General features: G+C 37.3%; 1 protein-coding gene across 6 annotated transcripts in view; it reads left to right on the forward strand.

Annotated features, from left to right (window-relative positions):
* The window catches only part of PKP4 (plakophilin 4), a 169,104-nt gene that overhangs the window by 112,914 nt on the left and 40,047 nt on the right, over window positions 1–16,143 (forward strand). For 3 of the 6 annotated variants that reach the window (XM_065880987.1, XM_065880992.1, XM_065880989.1), the window contains exons 6-9: window positions 1,012–1,564; window positions 6,673–6,861; window positions 8,681–8,904; window positions 15,681–15,809. In XM_065880987.1, coding sequence (XP_065737059.1) covers window positions 1,012–1,564; window positions 6,673–6,861; window positions 8,681–8,904; window positions 15,681–15,809 — 1,095 coding nt within the window. The remainder of the gene's footprint in view (window positions 1–1,011; window positions 1,565–6,672; window positions 6,862–8,680; window positions 8,905–15,680; window positions 15,810–16,143) is intronic. The other 3 variants (XM_065880988.1, XM_065880993.1, XM_065880990.1) reach the window with 1 other exon arrangement.

Here is a 16,143-nt window from a genome sequence, read left to right on the forward strand (position 1 = left end):
GGAGATACAGAAAAACCTTGGTCCTGAGCTTATAACCCACTGCCTCAGTCCAGCCACCATTCTTCTTCATTGTTGTCCTGCATCAAGAAAAGGATCTGAGACTCAGTGTTTGCAAAACTCTATGGATTCATAGAAGGACTAGCCCTGGCAGAGATGTTCTTCATTTCCCAGTCTGGTCATTTGCAGCTGGCCAGAACTCAGCAGAGATTTTGAGCATACCTCCTGCTGGAACAGATTGAGGGTACTTGTATTTGCATCTCTTTTGATCCACCAGCTTAAGACAAGAGCTTATAAATCAAAGGAGGTAGAAAGAAATGGCTGAAATCACTAGCAGCCACACTTAAGCTAAAAGAAAAGATAGATTTGGCTAAAGCACTAATGCAGCACTCACAGAGGAGAGCTGAGAGCACAGGCCCTATCCAAACGTTCAGTTATTCCACTTTGAAAGAACCTTCTTTTTGTTAATGGGGCCAACCCATAAAGACAGTTATAAAGGCAGTTATAGATACTGCTCTAGCTTTATCTAGATTAAGATATTGAAAAAGTTTTGTTTTGTTTGTTTTGTTTTTGTTTTACACAAATGGGTTAACTTAGCCAAACTTTGACTCGCAGGGTACAAAATAAGTACAGTGGTCCAGTGACCCTTCACACTTGCAATACAGCATAGTATGTGTTGTAGAAAATGTGTAGGCAAAGGGTAAAATAATGTAAAGACAAAAGAAAAAAAGAATATTAAATGTCTTTAGATCTCTCCTTACTGGTTGGTTTTAGTGTTCTGAAGGGGAAAGTTGGAGATTAAACCACCACCAAAAAAACAAAATAGTAGAACAAGAAAAACAGAATAAGGAAAAATTAAGATCCAGCTCTACAGCAAAAAAAGGAAAAGAAACTTAGATGCCTAAAATAAATAGTGAATTCACATTCTATAGTGAGCTATGTACATTTTTTTGTGTAATGACAATGGACACACAACCCTGGATAAACCATTCTCTTTTCTCCCCCTTTCATCAGCCATCAGTAGCCAATCGGGCCATGAGAAGAGTTAGTTCAGTTCCATCTAGAGCACAGTCTCCTTCTTATGTTATCAGCACAGGCGTGTCTCCTTCAAGGGGGTCACTGAGAACTTCTCTTGGTAGTGGATTCGGCTCTCCATCAGTGACCGACTCCCGACCACTGAACCCCAGTGCATACTCCTCCACCACATTACCTGCTCAGCGGGCAGCCTCTCCGTACTCTGCACAGAGACCCGCCTCCCCATCAGCTGTACGTCGGATTGGGTCGGTCACCTCCCGGCAGACCTCCAGTCCCAACGGACCAACCCCTCAGTACCAAACGACCACCAGAGTGGGGTCCCCACTGACCCTGACGGATGTACAGACTCGAGTAGCTTCCCCATCCCAAGGCCAGGTGGGGTCATTATCCCCCAAACGCTCAGGGATGACCGCCGTACCGCAGCATCTGGGACCTTCACTGCAAAGGACTGTTCATGACATGGAACAATTTGGACAGCAGCAGTATGACATTTACGAGAGGATGGTTCCACCTCGGCCAGACAGCCTGACAGGTGAGTACAAGGGGACAGCCCTACACAAAGCCCAGCGGGAAAGTCTTCCATGTAACCGTTGTTGAAACAGAGCATGTAACGTGGAAAAAGCTTACATTTTTATCTTAAAATTTATACTGCAGACTTCAGGCTGACTTGTCTTTCAGGCTCTATAATTTTTTTTCTTTTTGCGGTACCTGGGCCTCCCACTGCTGTGGCCCCTCCCGCTGCGGAGCACAGGTTCTGGACACGCAGGCCCAGTGGCCATGGCTCACGGGCCCAGCTGCTCCACGTTACGTGGGATCTTCCCAGACCGGGGCACGAACCCGCGTCCCCTGCGTCAGCAGGCAGACTCCCAACCACTGCGCCACCAGGGAAGCCCTGGACTGTATAATTTTTAATGCACCGAATTACACACATTTATATCACCAGACCTCTTTTGTAATGAATACATTTCCCCCATCCCTCACAATATTAGGATATAAGAGGTACTTTTTTGCTTTTTAGAAGAATTGGTTGGAATTCTAAACTGTTTGTTGAGGTTTTTCACAGTGAAATAGTTTTCACTAGCTAGGCCTACCCATACTCAAAACCCTAAGATATGTTAAAAGGTGGTATCAGAATGTCTGTTCAAATTTTTTTTTTTAAAGAAATGTCCTAATAGTGTAGACTAGAATATGGATTTCCTCACTTACTGCCTTGATTTTTAGCATCCTGATGGGAAAGCACAAATTTCTTATGAATTACCTTCAAATGCCACTTGTATTAAATCAGAAAGACACCAACCAGGTCCCTGGTAGTCCAACTGTTTCCTTCAGGGTTTTTTCACGGCGGGTACCCTACATGATGTATAGACTTGTTCTTTTGATTAAAATGAATTCATCTTTAGCTAGTGTTCTAAATTATATTTTTAAAGTAACATGTACATAATGGTAAAAAGAATTCAAACTATGCAGGGAAATATGAATTGAGAAGTGAAAGTCTCAGCCTTCTCTTTACCCTCACCCAGTCCCACTCACCAGTTTATGTATCTTCCAGAATGTTTGATTACATATATGAGTATATACATTACATACAAATGTGCACACATTGTGTTTCTTTTTTATTTTTAATGCTGTTGGAATTCTATTATATGTATCTTGTAAACCTTGTTCATTTTTTAATATGTCAGAGTTCTACTTCATTCTCTCAAGGGATGCCTAGGACCCTATTTTATAGATGTATTATAATTTAATCACTTTGCTATTAATGGACATTTAGGTTTTCTCATTTTTAGCTGTTAGAGACAATGATGCAATATATATTATTCCTCCTGCATATTTGCACATAGCTACTAAGATAACTATGGGATCCATTTCTTGAAGTAGAATTGCTGGATCAAAATATGTGTGTATATTTTCTTAATGAAATACTGTCAAATTGCCCCCAGGAAGGTTTTATAGATTTCTATTTATACCAGTAGTTTGAGCGCATGTTCCCTACACCTTCACTAGCACTGCATGATGTCAAAGAGTTTCATCTTTGCCAGTCTGGCAGTTAAAAAGCTGTACCTCATTGTTTCAAGTGGCCTGTGTTGAGTAATGACTGAGGTTGATGATTTCATATGTTTATCAGCCATTTTATTGCTTTTCTGCAAACTGTGAGCTCAGGTCATCTTATTTTTTCAATTTGTAAATGCTATTATACTTGAAATAAATTAACCCCTTGTAATATACTTCTCAGGTATTTTTCTCATTTTGTAATTTGTCTTTTGACTTTGTTTTTGGTATTTCTTATTTACAGAAGTTTTTAATATTTTGTGAAGTAAGATTAATATCCTTTCCGTATGGCTTCTGGGAAAGGTAAAGCCTTTTTGAAATTTTCTGATTGAAGAATCTTGCACAAAGAATTAATATTGAACTTGATTCTGAGCTCAAGGAAATTCCTAGTGGAGAAACTGCCTCTTTTTCATTCAGCCGTTAGAGGGGTGTCCTTGGCTTAGATATTTTCTGGCATGCCTCTGAAAAGTATGCAGCAGAGTGAGGTGGAATCATTTACGACATTCTGTCTCTGAAGGAAACCTTAAGAGATAAATAGTTCTGAGGATTTCTGTGCCCCAGCCTCGCCCCGTGTATGTGAACAACGGCTGTGCAGAAATCTATGTTTGCAGTAGAGTGAAGAGGAAGCCCAGGAAAGAAAGTGAGCACATAAAGTACTGTCTCCATGTTTAACCCTGGAGCGCTGATCTCCTTTGGTTTAAAAAACCTGCTTCTCTGACAGTGCAGGTGAAGTTAGACTTTATGTTTCAGGGGGAAAAAATTATACATAGCCTATTATGGATTTTTTTTTCCCTAGAATATGACAGTCTTCAAAAGAAGTAAAGCGTTTTTTAAAATGTTCTAGGGACGCTTTGGTTTCCATCACCTAGCTACCTGCCCAGTTAGCCTGAATGTGGATCCTAATTTGTAAATTCCTCTCTTTTTTTTTCTTATTTTAGAAAGTGATGCGCTTGTCATTATATTTACTATGCTACTGATTTCAAAGGCTTAATAACCTGCTAATTGATAAGCCTAAAGCAATATTTTATAACAGATTCAGACACTTGGATATTTGGTGATCATAATTTAAATGATGTATATAAATTACTTCCTACAACAGAAAAATATGTCTGCCTGAAAATATTCATTTCAAAAAAAAAAAAAATATTCATTTCAGTATAATCATAGCATATCAAGACAAGTTTTGAGAATAAGAAGAATTCATATTTGGAAGATAAATTTATGTTTGTTTTCACTGACTTAAAATATAAAGGTTTTAAATCACAAGGAATATATCATTGAATTAGGTAAACCAGTATGTATTTGTGGAATTGCAACATATCACTTGTCTTCCAGTTTAAAAGATACTAAGTTATAACAGCCTTTCTGTACAATCATTTTACTTAATCTATAGGGACTATGTAATTTTGTAATTTTTAAATGTTAATCTACAGTAGTCGTGTTTTTGTTTTAATGCATGAGTAGGTAAACAAAAATATTTACCATCATAATGTTATTCACAAAGATTTCTAATATCGAGAAATTGCTATTTCACTATAATTCTTAAGTTTTTATTTCCCGTTATAGTCTTTCAGATACAGTCATTTCATCTCACTAATAATCCTGTAACAGGGGGCTGTTTATTGGATACTTTTTATAGTTATAAGTGGTAACAAGCTCATTTGGTTACCTTTCTTGTGAAATCATAGTAAATGTTTATGAAAGTTTTCATATTATATGGATTCCAGTGAAGACTCCAGCTAGATCCTGGCACGGTGAGAATATCACATTCTGAACGGGGCAGAATGCTTTGGTCTCTTTTCACATCGCTGTGGTGGTGAGCCAAGGCGGCTTAGCCAACTTTAGGAGCATCCAGGGCTCAGCTTGCCTCCACCCAAGTGTTTGCGATCTTCAGAGTCTCACAGTAAATCAAGGGCTCTACTGAATATTAAAATAATGCCTCATACTGATAAGATTTCCAAGAACTAGGTGCATTTTCCTGCCCACTTTACATCACCATTAACAAAATCAATGCCTGCAACTTTTGTTCAAGATACTCTTGGGCTCTATAAAGAACTGGAGTTTATACTGTGCTAAGAATGAGAAATCTGCCAGTGAATAAAAAGCTGAAATCCTCAGATGAGAACTTTACAACAGCAATCATAATATGGTCTTTAGAGTTACATGGGCTTCCATGAACCCCTGGTGAGATAACGTCCCTCCTTAACCTTATGTCTGTGGAGGGCTCTGTCCAGTTCAAGGTTTCTCACACCATGTCTCAATGATCCTTGAGAAATAGCTTTGTCCAGTGCAATGACAGATCATGGAGGGGGCTTCCTCTCAGCCCCACCAGGAAGTAGCTCTCTGAAGGGGATGAACTACATTTCCTTTGGGGCTCTGTTTCCTCAATTTTAAAATGGGAAGATTTGGCTGAATGAGCTCCCAATTATAAGATCGTATAAACCTGTGATCTTCATTTTAGTAAGTGAGAAGCCAGTAGCCAAAACCCACATTTGTTCATTTAATTTCTTCCCATGTCACATTGCTGTCCGGGGTTGGTAATAATCATTCATATTAGAAGCTTTAATGTATTAACTTTCTTGCCACTCCTCACTAAGCAACATGTAATTATCACTCACATTCAGGCCCATTCACTTTTAGTTGTCATATGATTAACTGAGCTAACAAGATGTGAGCAATCGTGTCTTTTGGTAATTAGTTACTGTGTTGATTATTTGCAGTCTTTTTAAAAGCAAATATATGCTGACTGACCTCAGATATGTTTGTGCTTTTTCTTGCTCGTATTTAGAATGTAACCTTAGTTGGTATTCTTACCAAGTGACAAATTTTACTTACTAATGAATGATGACAACTCACAAATTTCTAAGCATCATAATGTAGAATATACTAATTCACTTTTTTAAAGAAAATAACATGTTTGGGTTTGAAATTTGCATTAATTATTAATAATTTGAATGAGAGTATTTGAAATGACTTAATACACTAACTTTGTACTTTTCCTTTACACTAGAAAGAAGGTAAACAAGAATCTTGTATTTGGATTCCTAGAAAAACACTTGTTTTTTTTAATTGTGATAACAAATAATAAAAGAAAACTTTATAAATCTTATTAGTTCGCTGATGATATTTTAAACTTTGTAACATAAAATTTCACCTTTTTCTATAAAATTCTTGGATGAATAAATTGAGACAAAGTTCAGAACAGTTCTTGAACATCAGCCTATTTCTAAGCACTATTATGTAGGTGTCGTCTTAAGTGTTGGGATTTAAAGAGGTGTGGGACATGACGGCGCTCTCTTTTTGGTCACCATCATAAAATAGCTTACAGTTGGGGGACGAATTACAGAGTATCAAACCATTTAATAATTTCTTATATTTTTTTTAGAAAATTTACTTTTATCCTGCTGCCAGAGGAGAAAGTTTTATTTTTAGAATGTATATGGTATCCCATTCATATCTGTCATCCCTCTATTGTAAAACTCACTAGGTTTGGTGTTTAGACTCAGCATTTGGTCCTGTTGTTTCGCAGTTATACTTTTAGCCTCACCACAGCTTTCAAGTTTTTTAATGATGTAATTTTCTTGCCTGTAGGCTTACGGAGTTCCTATGCTAGTCAGCACAGCCAGCTTGGACAAGACCTTCGTTCAACTGTGTCTCCCGACTTGCACATCACTCCTATCTATGAGGGGAGGACCTATTACAGCCCAGTTTACTGCAGCCCAAACCACGGAACCGTGGAGCTCCAAGGATCGCAGACAGCACTGTACCGCACAGGTTCGGGTGGGCATCAGCTCTGTTCAGCTGCTTTCCCAATTTCACCAGCCCAAGAGTAGAGGATTTTATTGAGATGGATTTCCTGTTAGAGTGAATTCATATTGCCCATTTGGTTGTCAGATAAGCAGCCGTGAAAGCAAATCAATAAACAGTAAAACAGAAGTTCATTCAGTACCTATTTATAAGTGATATATTTTTACCTTAGTTCAATCTGATCAGTGAACACAGTGATTATATTTTAATTCACAAATAAGTTTGTTGAGCTATAAATCTGACTCCTCAGGTTGGAAGCATATCAGATACAGAAAGGAAAGCCTTTTTTGGAATATTTCTTTGTAATTTTTGTTTCCTAGAACACGTATTTAGAGAAAATCCCTACGTGAGCTATTGGCTTATCTTTGATTTAGCATGTATGTAGCCCAAGTGTATTTGGTATTTCTCTTTTTTCGTTACTGAATCTCTTCTGAATTCTTAAGTGATAGAATGTGAAATAAATATTCCTTATGATAGACTCAATCTGGGACAGAATGCAATGATGGCAGCTATAAAAATAGGGAACAGGAATTCACCAGGGGTCCAGTGGTTAGAACTCCGTGCTTCCACTGCAGGGGGCCCAGGTTCGAGCCATGGTTGGGGAACTAAGATCCCACATACCACGTGGTATGACCAAAAAATAATAATAATAATGTTTAAAATAAGAAGAAAAATAAGCAGCTAGTGCATCACACCCTTGCACCCCCAGACTCACATTTGTGTCACACCGTAGCGGCTGATAGAGCAGAAGCTAGAACCTGTGGCCACGTGAGCTGCCAGATTGTGCTACGGGTGTGGCTTATAAAGTCCCAAGAGGCCGCTTTAAAAAAAAAAAAAAAGTTAGTACAGATTTATTAACGTGCCCATAAATGAATTCCAGGTAGCAATGATAATTCCCTAAAGACACAGCTCTAGGAGCCATACCTCACAGAACACCACGAGGGAGAAGACTGAATTTGAATTGGTTCTTTGCCAAAAACTGACAGTTTGGTCCACTGTGGTATTTTTCTCCTGATAAAATGTACCAATTTTTAATAGATGTTAGTGAAGAAATGTTTCACTCATTATGTTCTGTAAATTGAAGAATTTCTTTATTAGGATTAAGAAGTAAATAGTGTTAAAATATGTTAATTGCAGGAAGAATATGAACACAATCATTGGAGAGATACCTACTGCAATAATTTGGAAAGAAAGGTTAAATACAATGTACAGTACTTTATACATAGTATCACGCAATCATTTTAGGGAGTAGCTTTAGAAGAATTTGATATATCAGTCTTCTTTCCTGTGGAGTGTATTTTCCAATGTTATCAAAATACACAAGTCTATAAATAAAATATATATCAAAATACGTAACCTGTATTCACTGGGTGTCCAAAGTTTGATGGTTTCAGTTATCTATAAGTTTGAATATCTTACTTGTCTTTTATTGCTAAAATGTAGTTATGAAATTTTGTTATTTATTTCTAAGATTAGTTTAATTATTTTCCTTTATTTCACTCTCAGTTTTGTTACTAAATCTTAAACATATTAAGACCTACTGTGTAAGCAGATTTATAGTTTCATTTTTGCTCTTTCCTGCTAATAAAATTGACATAAATGTTGTTTGTGTTATGTTAAAAACTTCAGTGCCTTTGTTAGCACTAATGAGCTAGATTGGTAATATCTAAAAGTAAGCAATTTATATAATTGTTAAAAACTTAACCCTTCTTAAAACTAAAAATATTTTGACTTTGAAAAGTATCACTTTGTGGAGAACATACTAATCTTTTTTAAAATGCTGACTTTCTAGTAGGTGTTGGAAATCTGCAAAGGACGTCCAGCCAACGAAGTACCCTTACATACCAAAGAAATAATTATGCTCTGAACACAACAGCTACCTATGCGGAGCCCTACAGGCCAATACAATACCGAGTGCAAGAGTGCAATTATAACAGGCTTCAGCACATAGCACCAGCTGATGATGGCACCACGAGATCCCCATCAATAGACAGCATTCAGAAAGATCCCAGGCAAGTACTGGTTATGAGTCTCCAGAATGCCACCATATCTCAGGAGTTAACTAGTTCCTTCATTCTGACTTTTTTCAAGTTGCCGTGTCTGTTATAATATCAGTAACTCCTTATCTCTCATATTTCCAGTTGTTTTCCAGCACTGTAGGTCACTGAGGTTAATTTCACTTTAGAGATAGATTCCTTCTTTCAGCGCTTTAATAATAAGTCAGAGAATGCACAGGTCTGTGTGAATATCTGCAGCACCCACAGTTGAAATACTTCATCAAGGCAACTACCTGGGATAGCCTCTTCGTCTGAATTACACAAAAGATTTTAAAGGATCATTTTATGCCTTTTCCTTTATCTTGGCTGACCTCTTACATGATGGCTTCAGAAAATGCATATGGTTGTTTTAAACTGGGAAAGACCAGTGTCATGTACATTTTCAATCATACTGGTCAGTGCCGTGTTGCGCTTTTATTAACTAGGTCCTTTGAAAAGCTTTCTCCCATTTAGGGGAAAATAGTTTACAAGAAATTCTCACATCTCATGAGCAAAAAATATTTAGCAAATAATAGATGTTTCCTGCTTTTAATTTTATTTGGCCATGTAGAAAACATGTTTTATTAAGATGAGTCATTTAGTACTTGATCGATTTTGAAAAAGTAGCCTCATCTCTTTAATGAAAGTCATTTAAAATATTCAGGAAATAAAGATATTTAGAAACTAAAAGAGAATTTTAGCTTCTGAAAGAGTGAAATTATTTCTAAATTTTAAGCAGCTTGAGTGTTATTTTAAGGCATATATTAACAAGATTTCATTCACTCTTTGCCCATAAATAGTTGTTTCACTGAAAGATTGTTATCATTATCAATTCATTTATAGCAGCCTACCAACTTATCCTAATGAATTAAAAGCATGAGTGAGGTTTGGTTATTAAAACAAAATAACCTAAGGTACTTTTGAGTTGAATGGGAAGCCCACTGCTTCACTAAAACCACTCCACCTATTCACTCATTTGCCTAAAATATTTTACAGTGTATGCATACATTTGGTTCTGCTATTCCTAGTTGTCACCCTTCTGTTATTTTAAGCATTTCTAAAAATAATTTGTCTAATAACAACTTCAATATAATTAAGTCAAAAAATTTTTACATGATTTTGTTTTTTGTTCTTTTCTTTTTTAAAATTTGTTCACTTATTTATTTTTGGCTGCATTGGGTCTTCGTTGCTGCACGCGGGCTTTTTCTAGTTGCGGTGAGCAGGGGCTACTCTTCTTTGCAGTGCACAGGCTTCTCATTGCGGTGGCTTCTCTTGTTGCAGAGTGTGGGCTCAGTAGTTGGGGCTCACAGACTTTAGAGTACAGGCACAATAGTTGTGGCACATAGGCTTAGTTGCTCTGCAGCATGTGGAATCTTTTTGAAGTCCTCACAAGAACAACAGACTAGGGCACGCTACTAGATGCAGAAATTCTCAAAAGGGTTTTGAATTGTAGGTAATTTAGACCATCCCTTGGCTGAATCTGCAGAGAAAAGAATAGCTACCCAGAAAAGCAGTGAAATATGATAAGAGCTTTGAGTTTAGTATGCATTCCTGAAGACTTCAGTTTTGACCTCTGATATGAGCTGATTCATTATAAACAAGGATTTCGTGTCTGATAATATACTTCAGTTATTCATAGTATGATAATTTCATAGTCTAATGCATAAAACTGTTATGGCTAGCTTTGATTATGTGAAACTTTACTGATAATGCATTTTGTAAGATGAATAAATGATTATCTTATAATAGGTGCATTTATTTATTTGCAACTGGAATCCAAGTGAGTTTAAAGTTTGAATAGTCAAACCATGAAATTAAAAACTCATGATAATTATTACTTAATTTTTAGTTTTAAAAATAGCAAATTTTACTATTTTTATTCACTTCTAAACTTACTTCCTCTGTCATTAATGCTACATTATAGTTAACCTGAAAACTACCCTGCAAGACTTAAGAAGTTGTTGATGTTTTATACATAAGAGGAAATGTATGAGTTTTTTTTAATAGTTGTCTAGTTTGGAAGCAAAATTTATTAATAGTACAAATAATTCATCTGAAAGGAGTAACAAAGTACTTGTTATGGAAAGTGACAGTGACTGAAAGAATGACAGCAATCATGGTGTTCTTTTTGAGGAGGGCTTCAGCTGTGACATTCAACAGAATAATTCCATTTACCATCTCCTTGACCTTTAAGTTGTTGTCAAATATTTTACTTCTACATACATTATCAAATCCATAATGTAGTGTTGTTATTTTTACTGTAAATAGTCAGTTGTCTTTTAAAGAAATTAAGCTAAGTTTAAAAGATGGTCTTTATATTCACCTGCATACTTATTTGTAAATAGTTCTCTTCATGTCTTCCTAGAAATTCTAGTTTCTGTCTCCACTCATTTCCCTTCAGCCTGAAGAACTTTCTTGAGCCTTTCTTGTGTTCCATGTCTGCTGGCAACACATTCTCTCAGCTTTAATTTATCTGAAAGTGTTTTTATTTACTCGTTTTTAAAGGATACTTTTGCTAGGTATAAAATTCAGGGTTAATAGGGTGTGGTGTTTTTTTTTTCAGTCCTTTAAAGGATGTTGTTCCTTGTCTTCAGACCTCCATTGTTTCTGATGAGAAGTCAGCCAACATTTGTACTGCTCTTCTCATTATGCAATGTATCTTCTCTCTGGCTGCCTGTCAGACTTTTCATATTATTGTTGACCTTAAGCAGTTTTACTCTAACAAGCCTAGGCATAGTTTTCTTTACATTTAACCTGCTTGGGATTCACTGACATTCTTTAAATATTAGTTGATGATTTTACCAAAATTGAGACATATTCAACCATTATTTCTGTAAATATTTTTTCTGGCCCAAAATTCACTCTCCTCTCCTGGGATAACTTGACATCATCTCACAGGTTACTGAAGTTCTGTTCTTTTTTTTTTTTAATCTTTTTTCTCTGTATCCTTCATACTGGATCTCTTTTTTTAATTAATCTGTCTTCAGATTTGCTGTGTTTTTCTTCTGTGGTCTCCAGTCAGTTGTTAAGCCCATCCAGTGGATTTTTTTTTCTGACACTTTAATTTGGCTTTTTTGTAGTTTTCATGTCTCTGATAACATTCCCCATCTATTCACTCCTTACATACATCTTTTGCTTTATGTCTTTGAGCACATTTATAAAAACCATTTTTAAGTCCTCTGATCATTCCGACATCTCAGTTTTCTCTGGGTATGTTTCTATTATTTGTTTGTTTACATCTTTGAGAGTCACATTTTTCTGTTTCTTCTTATGCCTAGCAGTTTTAAATTATATGCTGATTGTTGTGGATAATACATTGTAGGGACTCTGTATTATGTTGTCTCCTCTTAGGATTCTAAGTTTCGTTGTGGAAAATAACTAAATTACTGATAAGTGCTTTTGATCCTGTCACAATTGGTTCTGTTCTTTGCTAGGACAGGTCTATTTTAGATTTATTTTACTCCTAGAACGGCCCTGACCCTGTGGAATGGTTCTTACTCCTAAATATGGCCTTTGTGGAGACTAAATGCTGAGGTGATCGGTGAGGTCTGCACTATGACTGGGCTGGAAGTCCAACAACTCCTGGTTTAGTTCTCATTCCAGCAGCAGCTATTCTCCACCAGACCTGTACATGTACATGCAAGGCACATGTACAGCCCAGCGCTCAACTAACGACTTGTGCATAATCCTTACACAGACTTGTTAAATCTCCTCTGCATAGCTCTGTCCTCTCCAATATCCTGCCCTGAAAATTTTAACCTCTTGAGCATCCCCAAATTCCAATCTTTCCCCCTCAGTTCACTTAGACCATCATGCCCATTCAGACTTGCTTCCTGTGCCATGATCCAAAAAGTGCCCTCAGGCAGAAAGCCAAGTGAGTATGGGGTTCCCAGGGTGATGCCCCCGCCCCTTCAAGGATTACATTCTTGTGTTACTTGTTGTCTAGGGCCTGAAAACAGTTTCCTCACACATTTAGTCCAGTTTAATGGTTGTTTATGGGAGGAAGGCAAAGCCCAGTACTGGTTACTACTCTATCATGGCTAAAAACAGAAGTCTGGGCTTAGGTTTTAATGAAGCAAATCTTGGCAAGCATTGACGCCAGCCAGCCAGCCCATGAATTGATAGAAGTCTTTCCAGGGTAAATTTCTTCTGAAAATCAAGGCTGGAGTTGGTGTCAACTGAGCCTAACTGCCCATCTCCAGCGGGAGCCCACCCTTTGTGTTGTCTGGCTCAGGAGGCACCCAAGGATGCTAGGAAATCTTGACCATCCCTGTGGCATTTAAAGAGAACAGAAATGTGTATTTGTAATGACTGAGTCATCACAGAAAGATTAAATCACACTCCTTGCACTCTGTTAATTACCTTATAGATTTATATATAATAGACTTTAGATAGATTTTCATCAGAAATAGTTAACATAGTATAGTTCACTTTTCAGGGATGATGAATATTAGTAAAACATCTTTCATAATGCAAAGTATGTAAACTACTTTAATATATATCACCACAATTTAATCATCATAGCCAGCCTAAGAAGAAGTTAAACATGATAGTTTTATTGTTCCTAATTTACAGATGGGGAAACTGAAGTTCTATGTAAATGGTTTTCAAAATCACATCACAATTGAAGGACCTGGGACTTAAACATAGGCAATCTAACTCCAAATTCTGTGCTTTTTCTGCTGCGTTATCCTGCCTCTTGGCACTTATGGTTTTCTTAATGCTTGTTAATGACATCATCATCCAGTCTGTTCCCCAAGCTGGAAATCTCCATCTCACCCTTGATTTCAGTTTTCAGTAGATAATCTGGTTGCCGTGCAAAGAATAGTTGGGGGAGGGAGTGATAGTTGAAGCAGAGAGAACATGTAAGTGGCATGTAGAGGGTCCAGCCAAGATAGAAAGAGTGGATGGATTTGGTTTATATTAAATATTTTGGAGATAGTCAACAGAGTTTGCTGATGGATTGGATGAGAAGGATAAGGGACAGAGAAAAATCAAGGATGGTCCTATTTTGAGCAAATGTGGGGATAGGGGATAGTCTCCTTGCCACCAGTCTTTTTTGATTCTAGTATATTCTCTACTTGGCCACCAGAGTTATCTTCCTTATAAATGTGACCTTGTTGCATTCTCTCACGCTTCTGCTTTAAGACCTCCACCAGCTTTCTGTTCCTTGTGTGTGGTGATAACATATTAGACCACTAACCTCCACCTCTTAATTACTAATCCCGGGTCCCTCATCTATCTATATCTAATGTTATTTGATAGTGCCTACCGTATGGGGCAACAGTCAAGGTAAGTGAGAAAATATCTATAAAGCTCTTGACAGAATACCTGACACAGATAATCTCAATAAGTAATTATTCATGTTATCGCTATTAAGACTAGACTTTTTTAGTTTGGCATACAAGCCCCTATACATAAAATTATGTCTTATTCAATGTTTGTATCTCCAGCACCTGTTCTGGCACTTGTAGCATAGTAAGAATGCACCAATGTGTGATATGAATGTGTGTGTGCAGGTGTGGAATGACCTGACCCTCTGTAGTGGATGAACCAGTTCATACTGGAGCCTTCCCAGAGAGGCTGTGGACCTTTAAAAACTGGGCCATAGAAGTATCACTGGGTCATTAATTTAAAGATTTATTTTTAAGTTTCTTCGGGATTAATTCATTTTTGATTAACAGTTTACTCCATCCTGTTATCAAAGTCTGCAGATTTGTTGCTTTGTGAACCGTTTGTAAGAAGCTGGTCTTTATGTAACATAAGCATAAAATCACATTTAACAAGGATTCCAAACAGTGAGCCGATCAAGTTACATCAGAAAATCTGACAATGTGATGTTACCTGAAAAAAACGTAGTATAAAAGTATGTATGTATATTTAATATGATTGTATACTTATTGTACAAGAAGTGGGGTAGCACGGGGGTGAGGGCACAGACTCTGAAGGCAGATGCCTGGGTTCAAATGTTGCTCTGTTGTTGACCAGCTGGGTGACACTAGGCAAGTCGCTTAGCCCTTCGGCTTCAACCTCCAAATCTACAAGGTCAATTTAAGGATAGATGAACTAATATACATAAAATGCCTAGAATAGTGCCTGGCACGGAATAGTACGTGCTATTTAGTAATAATCCAATTCTTTGAAAAAAATTCTGTACACACACATGTGCATACTTGCCTGCATATGTTGGTTGAAAAAAACACCAGTGGGAAATGTCAACAGTTGTTTTCTCGGATATAGGGTTACTGCAAAAACATTTTTTATCATGTTTTATGTTTCTTATAATCAAGAGCAACCATATATATTAAATTTCTTAAAAATCATCAGGTACACAGTATTTCCACTGGCTTTTGCTCCTCCCTCCTCAGGAGTGACATCTCACCTAGCTGAAGCGCACTTGTTTACCTGAGCCTCACACCTGCGAATTTCTTACATAGGTAGAAAGGCGTAAAATTAGAATCAGGAGGAGGAAAACAAGAATGGAAAAGTTACCCATATTAAGAACCTCTTTGTTACCCTGAATCTTTCTCTGCATCTGTGCATCATGATTTCTTTAAGATCATAAGCATCTGTGATATGTTCATCAGTGCATAAAAATTATTTACATACATACATATATATATATATAGTTCTTCTAGGATTTTTGTAACTTCCCATTGTCTCCGCTGAGCTCTCTTCTCTGACAGATGTTTTGTTCAGTGTATCGGTAGAACACGGGCCTTCCTTTCTGAAGCCGCGTTTTTCTCGTGCAGGGAGTTTGCCTGGCGTGATCCCGAGTTGCCTGAAGTCATTCACATGCTGCAGCACCAGTTCCCGTCAGTTCAGGCAAACGCAGCAGCCTACCTGCAACACCTGTGCTTTGGCGACAACAAAGTGAAGCTAGAGGTACAGGACCAGTGCCTGGGATACCAGAGTTGGCAGGGCGGGGAATGGGGAGGGCCGAGCAGTGCCTTTCCGTCCGTTTAGCAGCTGCGTGCTTGTGTGCTTAAGAAATGACCAGATGCAATCTAGAGGCCCTTTTCAAGGGGTGTTCTGATACCAGTGACTCTTACTTCTCAGCTATGCATTTCAATATTTCTTGGGAAAATCTGGGATGAGATTACTTCTTGAAGTACATTTAGCATTTTCAAATCATGTGTCCACTCATTAGCTTATTCATAAAACATGAAACAAAATCAATTTAACCTGCATTTTAAAAGTATTTTCTATAAATCTATTA

The sequence above is a fragment of the Phocoena phocoena genome, chromosome 7 (assembly GCF_963924675.1).
Source record: "Phocoena phocoena chromosome 7, mPhoPho1.1, whole genome shotgun sequence".
Lineage (NCBI taxonomy): Eukaryota > Metazoa > Chordata > Mammalia > Artiodactyla > Phocoenidae > Phocoena > Phocoena phocoena.